Source organism: Dendrobium catenatum, unplaced genomic scaffold, assembly GCF_001605985.2.
Source record: "Dendrobium catenatum unplaced genomic scaffold, ASM160598v2 fragScaff_scaffold_800, whole genome shotgun sequence".
Taxonomy (NCBI): Eukaryota; Viridiplantae; Streptophyta; class Magnoliopsida; order Asparagales; family Orchidaceae; genus Dendrobium; species Dendrobium catenatum.
In genome coordinates this window covers 42420-52916 of record NW_021319262.1, presented here as the reverse complement: position 1 = coordinate 52916, position 10497 = coordinate 42420, and the positions used below count along the sequence as shown (strand labels likewise).

The window sequence follows — 10497 nt, the reverse complement described above, 5'->3', positions numbered from 1 at the left end:
TTCTTTCTCTTTAGTTATCTTATGCATCAATTTTTCGCTCTAGACCTAACTAATATCTTAAAAAGGTTTTATAATCTTCTCACCAAAGATTCTATGAAGGTTGATTCGTTTATCATTGTTTTCTCTATTTAGATAGACTAACCTCCTACAATCAAAATAAAGCAGCTATAGTTGATCACAGTGAGTACCTGAATCAATTGGCTAAAAGGAGAGACAAAACTGAAGCCATAGTTGAATTGTGGGCCCAAACGGAGCATCCCAAGAAGAAGAATCTGTAGTTGATGGATGGGCTGAAAACTTCTAAATCCTTAGTGCAATCTGGGGGAGAAGATTCAACACGAGTTACTTCGCATTCATATATCACTTCTATTCTTTAACAATATCAAATGATGTAAGGTTCTCTTTCCACTTCTGATGAGCCTTTAAAGCTAAAAATTTACAGTTTTGCAAACAATTCAGAAAATTTAAACCAAATTGACTATCATATTTCCATAATTAGCTGTAACTGTGTATGATAAGTAATGTTTAGTTACACATAATATTAAAATACAAACGCTAATTTTCCTAAAAAATGACATGCTATTCAGAGCTCTTCATGTTACACAATAAACTACAATGAAATAAATATAATATTTTGTAATCACTAACATGTTTTCTGCTGAGCGATCGTTCTGAACCAGTTTCTGTAATTCTGGAACTCAAATCATTCACCTGTTAAAGTAGCCTGACATGCGATGTATCGTTTAATCTCTTTATCTGCCATCCTTTTCTCAGGGAGTGCTGAAGCACTGTAACTGAAGAATCATCAATGCAGATCCTCATTGACATTGCTGGATTACAACCAAGAAGACAAGTTACAAGGCATCTGATTGGGGTTGCATGTGTGAAAATCCCAATAGATGTGGAAAGATTTCGACTGGAATTTGCTTCGTTCATGAAGGAACTATGGCTAGTTTCTCCAGGGGAGAATTCTTCTTCATTCTCATGGTCACCTGTTGTCATGAACTGAAGCCTGCTCTTACCAGATTTCTTCCTCTGAATTCCAGTTCGGTTGAGACGGTAAAGAAGATCCCACTGAGGACCATCACGATCTTGTACTGAATTCGCTGAGCTGTGGCGTGACAATTCCTTGACTTCATTATGATTTAGTGGAGGATCCCCACTAAAAAGCTTCTCAGGAATTTGCAGAACAGTTTTGTTAATAAATTCCATCATTCTGAACTCCACCTGTCTCAGTGATTCTCCAAGAGGTGGCGAGAAATCAGGCTGGGTTTTCTCGATCAAACTGACCATTTCTGGAGTGTAGATGTCATAGCGAAGACAACCTTCCCACTGTCCCTGACTCATCTCAACCAGCGCATCTGAGGATTGTATCTGCTCCTCTGCGAAGTTAAGTTCCTGCAGATTTTGATCGCACATCCTTTATCAAACTGCCAAAATAAGAATATGAAGGTTTTTTTTTTTCATGAAATGGACGATAAATTACAAAGTGCAGCTCGAATATGTGATCTTTGAAGAAACAACATTCTTCAATGAAATGGAAGGAGGATCCTTTGACCCATGGTTTAAAATTGCGCAATATGAGGTTCGCCTTGAGGCCCGCCTTTGCGCAATTCCAGTAAAAAACGCCTCGAGTTTTTTTTATGAAGCCCGCCTTGAGGCCCGCCTCGCCTCACTGGCATGAGGCTTACGCCTCATGCTATTTATATTAAAACTTACATAAATCTTGAAGTAAATGCCCGACATTGGACTCTATAGGAGAGGAGGAAGGGGAGAGAGCAGTTCATCATAATGATGATTCAAATGAAGAACCCCTTAGTGATAACAGTGCTGATGACTTTTGAGTTCTTATGTGATATGTCATTGCTATTTATTTTTGGAAATTTGGATTATATGTTAATGAAAAGAATATTAGGATTTGGTAAAGATAGAATTTTGAGTTGAACTATATTTCATGTTGTCATATTATCGGGATATTTTGATTTCACTTCATATCTTATGTTTTTTTATGTTTTATATTATTCACTCATTAGTATATAAAAAATTTATCATTTTATATTTACGCAATCTTTTGATTTTGAGGCTTACGCCTCAAAACGCTTTGAGGTTTACGTCTCGCCTCACGAATGAAAAACGCCTCAATACCCGAATACACAATTTTAAACATTGCTTTGACCAAAGACTAAAAAGTGATATACTGACAATTTTACACCTATAAGAACTTAAAAGCTACCGTATGAGGAGGATTATGGTAGCTGCCACTTCTATTTAACAATAAAAATGATATTAACCAAAATTTATGTCAGAAATTTGTAGGATTTCTTTAAGCTCATTTAAATTCACTATATGGCCACTAGAACAACATTGTAGTTATTATTGAAACCATATGAAAAAGAAATTATTTAAGTGACCACCAATGTTTAAAATTGCGTATTCGGTATTGAGGCGTTTTTCATTCGTGAGGCGAGGCGTAAGCCTCAAGGCGTTTTGAGGCGTAAGCCTCAAAATTGAAAGATTGCGTAAACATAAAATGATAAATTTTTTATGTACTAATGAGTGAATAATATAAAACATAAAAAAGCATAAGATATGAAGTGAAATCAAAATATCTCAATAATAAGACAACATGAAATATAGTTCAACTAAAAATTCTATCTTTCCCAAATCCCAATATTCTTTTAAGTAACAAATAATTCAAATTTTCAAAAATAAATAGCAATGACATATCACATAAGAACTCATAAGTCATCAGCACTGTCATCACTAAGGGGTTCTTCATTTGAATCATCATTATGGTGAACTGCTCTCTCCCCTTTCTCCTCTCCTATAGAGTCCAATGTCGGGTATTTACCAACGTTTAAAATTGCGCAATAAAAGGCACGCCTCAGCGCAATTTCGTCCATTTAAGCCTCAAATCCTATGCAATAAGTTTAGTTTATGAGGCTTACGCCTCAAGTTTACTGAGGCGCGCCTCGCCTCATATATTTAAGGCGTCGCCTTTTTAAAAATTAACCTAATTTTTTTTTTTAGTTCGGACACCCAGTTGCCGACATAGCGAGCCTAGTGAAATGTTGACATGACATCAACATTTAAACCCTTGTAAAGGTCGAATGGCGGAGTCGACGTTTCGATTTTCAAGTTACAGTAAACTTTCGAACTTTCAAGCATTCACGCCGGAGCAATTTCAAGCATTCTTCACTCAGTTTCTTCTAAGATGTCGCCACCCCCAAACAAAAAGGTAACTTAATGCTATGTTTTCTATTTCGTAATGCGTATTTTATGGTTATGCTATGCGTTGGTGTTCAAGGCTCTGAAGATCTTCGGATTTTATGCTTATTCTATGCGTATGTATGGCTTCTCGAAACTTTTTAAATGTTTGATACTTTGATGCCACCGTATTTTCTCTGTATTCAGGATTTACGATGAATTTATGTTGAAATTTGAAACATAAAATCTAACTAGATTGCTTCCATTTACGCGTTTTCTGTGCGTATTTTATGCGTAAAGTTTGAGTGTTCCATGCTTATGTTGTGTGTATTTTATGCGTGCATATAATTTGCTGTCATTTCTTTGCAATGTTCATTCTTATGCATATGTTATGCGTACACTGTGCGTATGTTATGCGTACAGTGTGCGTGGAAATTGCTTACATTGTGCGTATGTTGTGCGTTGTTTTTGCGTATCTCATTTACTTATTTTTTATTTTTTATTTTTTAAAATTTTCAGATATATGTTCGTCCAATAACCTATCGATGCTACGTTTCTACGTTTCGAACCAACTGTGATGACTTTGCTAAGCAAATTACTCATGACTTCTTGGACACATTGAGACGTTTAAAGATCATACAGTTTTTTGAATTTTTTGGGTTTGAGCAAAATATCCCTCTGATTTATTAGCTGATCTCAAAGTTGAACATTTCAAAACAATGCTTTGTTATAAAAGGTCAAGCCATTCCTTTCACGGCTGATGAAGTGACCCTTCTTACTGGTCTGCCAAATAAATGAGAAGAAATTTTCTGGCTTTCCTTAGCACATACTTCAGTTACATCATTGAAAATAAAGACAGACATGATGGAGATGAACAAGGAAACCCCCCCGAAGACTATGTTAAGAAACTTTATCATGTATTTATGTTCAAATTTACTTTTTCAACTTAACAACTTCAAAACCCCTAGGTTGCCTCAAAGAATAGCAAATAATCTAGATGAATTTTTGTCAATAAATTGGGCTAGTTCAATTAGGAAATTTTTAGTTGCAGAGTTTAATAAGGCATCCTCCAAGATTTCAAATAAGAAGCCAGCAGGTTACATCAATGGTTTTGTACCTCTACTAATTGTGAGTGCTAGGTGCTAACTGTTAAATTCATTCAAAATTTTATTAGCTCAATGAGAGCTAAAATTTTCTTTCATCTTATGCAGATTTGGTTCCTGAAGCATACTTCTTTTCATGCTTCATTGTATGCTGACAAAAGGCCCCATTTTCTACGATGGTCATCGGATATTGTATATACTACAGAGATGATTACTAACTTATTTTCTAATATAAGTAAAAGTCAGATTTATAATGTCCTCCAAGCAGTTACCCAGGATGAAATGGATATGGTTAATGTCAACAAATATCCATTAGACAGCCCCTCATGAAATATCGATCCATCAAAACAACCCCCCCCCCAATCTCCCCATCATACCCCACCTCCTCAGCAAGACCCCCACCCACCTCCTCAGCATGAACCCCAAAAAGATCCTCAGCAACCACAATTTAGTTTTTTTACTGAAGCACTTGAATCTCTCCAAGAAAGAATAATCAAATCCTGCCAAGAAACATGTACAAAACTTTTTCTTGAATTTGAAGGTAGACTGAGCAGAAAGTTTGAAGACCTAACTGAAAGAGTTGAAGTAATCGAGGTCAAGCTCAATAAATACATTGACCAAAGCAAAATACTTCCTGAGAAAAAATCTGTAAGCTACTCTTCTTCTTCTAACAAGAAACATAAATCAAATAACCCTCCCCACAGCCATAATAACCCAATCCCACAAAATCAGCCAAACCCAGGAGAAATGCAACTTATTCCATATACAAATTCAACTGAACCAATAGCAATAGATGAGATTCCTATAAATCCTGTAACTTATGTCTATGCAAGTGAAATAGAAAGTTACAAAAGTGTTCTGAGTTTGAGTCCTAAGAAGAAAAATTTTGTTCAAGAAAGTTTGAGAAAGTTTAATCGAAGGTAAAAAAATTGCAACTTTATTTATGTTTAAATATTTTTATGCGTAATGTATGTGTTAGTTATGCGTATGATATGTGTTACTTATGATTATGGTATGCTTATTAAACGCGTATGTTATGCGTATTTTATGCTTATGATACTTTTTTTGCAGGGACGATAGTATCTTGTTTGTTAATAACATTCTGGTTTCCAGATCTGATATTGACGACTTATTAAGCAACAGTTATTTAGGCAATGAACATGTAGATCTTTTTGCCCTTTTTTTAGATGAGAAGTATGAACTTATGCCTGACAAGTACCATAAATTTCTATACATATCTCCAATCTATTAGGTTAGTAACTTAGTATTCAATTAATCAGTTTAACTATTGGATTTGTAACTTACATTTACTACTTGCACTTGCAGAATAACAAAGCCAGGAAAAAATTGTCCAAATTGCAAATCGACCATATAACCGAGCTTTCTGTTTCTTCAAACAATATTTTATTACAGCCAATCATTGAATCCTCGCACATTACCCTTCTGGTTGGTTTGCTGAAAGAGCAAAAGTGGAAATTTTATGACTCCTTGCCCATGCCAGACCGTGTCAAAGAGCATAGGCTTGTTGTTCCAAAAATCGTAAGTGTTAGATGAACATAACTCTTTAATTTTTAAAAAAATTATATAACTAATCCTTGATCTACGTATTTTTCAGCTTAAAGCCCTATACTCTAACACGAAATGAGCTTTTAAAGGTGATATCATAAAATAGAAACTTTCTACCATTGAAGGTGTACCACAACAGGAGAACTCTATAGATTGTGGGATGTATGTTTGTAAATATATGAAAAAAATATGTCTTGAAAGCAACACTCATTGGACTGATAGTAGAAAGTATAAGGCAAAATTTGCATATGAAATATTTTGTAAAATATTGAAAAAATGACAGTTTTTCATTTTGTGTATAAATGTTTTTATGTATAAATGTTTCTGACTTTCTGTGTATAAATGTTTAAACAATTTCTGTGTATAAATGTTTATTTCTGAAGAATATATTTTTCAATTCTGTGTTTTTAAACGTTTTTAAATAATACGCATAACGCACGCACCAAATACGCATAACGAACGCAACAAATACGCATAACGCATGCACAAATACGCATAACGCACGCATAAAATACGCATATAGATTTTTCAATTCTGTTTTTTAAATGTTTTTTAATAATACGCATAACGAACGCATAAAATACGCATATGGAATGCATATAGTACTCATAAAAGACGCACATAGTACTCATATAACAAGCAAAAATTACGCAGAAAATTTTATTTATCAAATTATATTAAATATTTTAATTAATATATATCTTTGTTTTTAAGTTACTTACATTAAAATGATGAGGAATATGTTTTTTAAGTTACTTACATTACGCAATGTGATTTTTATTATTTCATTTTCTAGTCTTAACTCTTGAATATGATATTTGAACAAGTGCAAAGGGTTTATGGCTCTTGGTGGATTGTATTTAAGGAAGATAAATAATAAAGAATATGATGTTTGAAAGATTTTGTACTTGGAATTTGTGTTTAAAGATTAATGTTTGAATTTCGTATTTGTTTTAAATAAAGAAATAATTTAAAAAATATTTTTTAAACGTTTTTAAATAATACGCATAACGAACGCATAAAATCTTCACCGTCCGACCGGCGGCCGCTTCTGTCCGAGGCTGGTGTCTCCTCCGACCTGCATCAGGTTATAGAATAGATTAATAAGAACTCGTTCACTTCCTATTTTTGCTCAATCAGAATGGTCAGAAATAAGGATAAAACTGCATCGGGTCATAGAAAAGATTCAGCATAGAAACATAGCACTCAGGTGGATGTAGGAGGCGGTGATAAAACATGTATATCTGAAATGCAATTACTGTGATAAAGTTGTGAAAGGTGGTGTGACTAGGATGAAGGAACACCTTTCAGGTTCTCACAAGAATGTTGCTCCATGCTCCGAAATTCCTGATGCTGTAAGGGATGAGATAAAGTCATACATGAATAAGTCTACCACATCAAAACATCTTGCACAGAAGCAATTTGAGGATAGAGTTGATGTTGGATCTTACTACGGGAGTGAGAGTGGAAAGGGCTCTTCCTCCACTATACATAACAGAGGTGCACGGGGTCCTATGGATATGACTAATCTAGAAGAGGATAGAGGACAAGCACAAATGATGCCTGCGGCCGGTACTAGAGAGGGTCAACGCCAGGTTTGCATGGATATTGGGAGGTTTTTTTTTTTGAAAATGCCATACCTTTTAATGTTGCTACATCGCCTGCCTACTTCAATATACTGCGGTCTGTTGGGTTGTGTGGGAGAGGGTTGAAGGCACCTTCTATGTATGAGTTGCGAACATGGATTTTAAAGGAGCTACTGAGCACATAGCGTAGCATTGATGAGATTAAAAGGACATGGATTGAGACTGGTGTAACCATTATGTCAGATGGATGGTCTGACATGAAGAACAGGAGCTTGATTAACATCCTTGTGAACAATCCCTACGGCACGGTGTTTTTACGATCGATTGAAGCTTCAGATGAGGTGAAAAATGCTACATTTATTTTCAATTTTACTTGATGGAAACTCGTGAATAAGCTCGATAAAAATATTAATATTTGACTATAGTAATTACATAAAATATAAATAATAATTACCTTTGTTAATAGACAATTGGCTTTATTATTAATAATGTGTTTTTGTTCATAGATATGTTCTATTGGAACGTTGTTTGGTTTGATAGTTTAAAAAAATTCGTTTTAAATATGTTCTGCTGAAACAAGCTCTAATAAACACTTAAACGATTTAATTACGAAATTGATACTGAACATCGAACCGAAATCGAACACTCCTTAATTAATGAACGCAAACATGAACCACAAATGCTTAAACGTTCGAAACAAACAATGAACGCAAACTTGAACAAGTCTTGATACTTAATATGAACACAATACATGAACACTCACTTACCTCGCTCGGCTCGTTTCCGGTTGCAGATCCTTACTAATAATTTATCAAGCCGACTAGGAGCTGATCACCATCATCTTATTTTGTTTGCACCCTATCATGAGTGGAATTTAATTTCAATTTTATGCCCCTAATTGGTTCTAGGGACCATTGCTCCTACAAACAGTATGTTAAAAGATCTGCATTAAAGCATCATGGATAAATGCCATTTATGGTCCAAAAGAAGAGAAACAAATCTGGTGTTTCAAGAATGACAATTTACCAAAACGTTACTATTAAAGTTTATCTCACTGTTCTTTACTCCTGTCCCTACTATATATATTTCTATCTTCTTAATCTCTATATAATCAAATCTAAATCATTGCTTTGCCCACACTTAGGATACATTAAGGACTGCTGAGCTAAATTTTCAAAAAGGTATTTAAGAAAATCATCTATAGTCAAACCGGCGGCTGATGCCTTCACATATAGATATTTCTGCCATAAGAGAATTCAAATTAGATTTCTGTTGTGAATTATTCTGTGCGGACGCAAATGCAGTTCACTGTCTGGATACCAACTTTAGAAGTTTGTCGTAGTCGGTAGACTTAGGTTAGCGGAGCAAGAAGTGACGATGGGCACATTCTGGGTATAGTTCTCCGGATGCGGTGTTTCGAGTCCGCACAGAATAATTTTCCGTTTAAGACAGTCTATTCTTATTATTTTATAAATTTACTGCTGAAAAGTAGTTTGTTAAACTTTTATAGGAAAAATGGCTTTCTGTACAAAAACTATTTTGAATAACAGCTGAAATTATTCTTTGTGGTTGCAGAACTCAAGTTCACTGTCCGGATACCAACTATAGAAATGTGCCACTTATTAGCGGTAACGGAGCTATGAACTGAGCATGGAGTGAATGATGGCATTCTGGTTGTCTCCATTGATGACGTTGGGATCGCACAAGATATTTTTCTCGTTTGTAACAGTGTTCTTATTATTTTATAAATTTACTTAAGAAAAAAGTAGCTTTGTTAAAGCCATGTTGAAAACAAACTTTCTAGTTATAAAACTATTTATGTAACAACAAAAAGAGCAACGACCAAACAAAAAAATTCATGATTTTGGATATGAAAATGCAAAATAGTGAGAAAAGCTATTATACAAACGAGAGCTGCATCATTCTATTTCTCTATTTTATTTAAAATTATGGATAGCAAAGTAAATAACATTGGGAAATATAATCTTTGCAATTATATCACAACTGCGAATTCAACTTATTTGATATAAGCATGCAAATAAAAAAAAAATTGATAATTTATAATGTGTAAAGACCGAGAAATCTGCAATGTGAATTCATCAAGTAAGCTCCAAGAAAAGAAATAAGACAAAAAATAATATTCTACATAATGGATGGATATGGCGAAAAGTTTATGGATTCGTTGTAATTTTGGCTTAAGTGAAGTGAGGTGTGAAAACCAAAAAGGACAGCAAAAAATTAAACGCCAGCTGGTTCCATTGGACTTGGAATCATTGAATGGATTTAGAGATTGTATTGATAACAAAATACCAAGCCTTATTACGAAAAATAAATAAAATAATAAGGAGATTGAAAAATGTTCACAGAATAGAACAGCCTAACAGCCACCTTTTGGTCTCTTCCAATTGGGATGGGGACATACAACCAAATGCGAGAAGGTCAAAAGGGAAAAGATACAAAGCACGAGGTACGCTATAAAAAAAAAAAAAAATAATTCAAAAAGAAAAATAATTTGGAGATAAACCAAAGAGTCGGACTCGAAACTCCTGTTGCCTAGGCTAGGAGCCGATCCAATTTAGAGGAAAGATTCAGAATTAAGCTTCAGCGATGAGAACCCAAAAGACGATACACACCATCATTAAATGCAAATAATTCCACCAAGTGTTGCCAAAACAAGGCGTGGCTCAATCGGAAGATGAGCAAGGAGGCTCCGCTCACATAGTCTGTCATGCCAACAAAAATCAAGGCAACACCAATCGGCCAACAAGTTGAAAATCGCCAACAACAAGAGAACTATTTAAGAATTATTCCTTTTAGCTTTCGACCACTCGTCGTTGCCCACCACTCGGGATTGCATACAACTTGACTCTCAGAATTGTACCCATCATCATTTCTAATAATTGCTCAACATGATATCTCAAACATCTCCACATTTGCAAAGAAGATGAAACTATCAAGCCAATCATTGCATCATAAACATTTACTCAAAACTTTAGCATTCAATGTTCTGAAGAAATCAGCTGCAAATAGGAACA

General features: G+C 34.6%; 1 protein-coding gene across 1 annotated transcript; it reads right to left on the bottom strand.

The window, feature by feature from the left end:
* Positions 1-463: 463 nt before the first annotated feature.
* On the bottom strand, positions 464-1641 carry LOC110113377. The gene has a single exon (XM_020845935.2). The coding sequence runs from the start codon at positions 1417-1419 to the stop codon at positions 715-717; it is 705 nt and encodes a 234-aa protein (XP_020701594.1). The 5' UTR covers positions 1420-1641; the 3' UTR covers positions 464-714.
* Positions 1642-10497: the final 8856 nt, after the last annotated feature.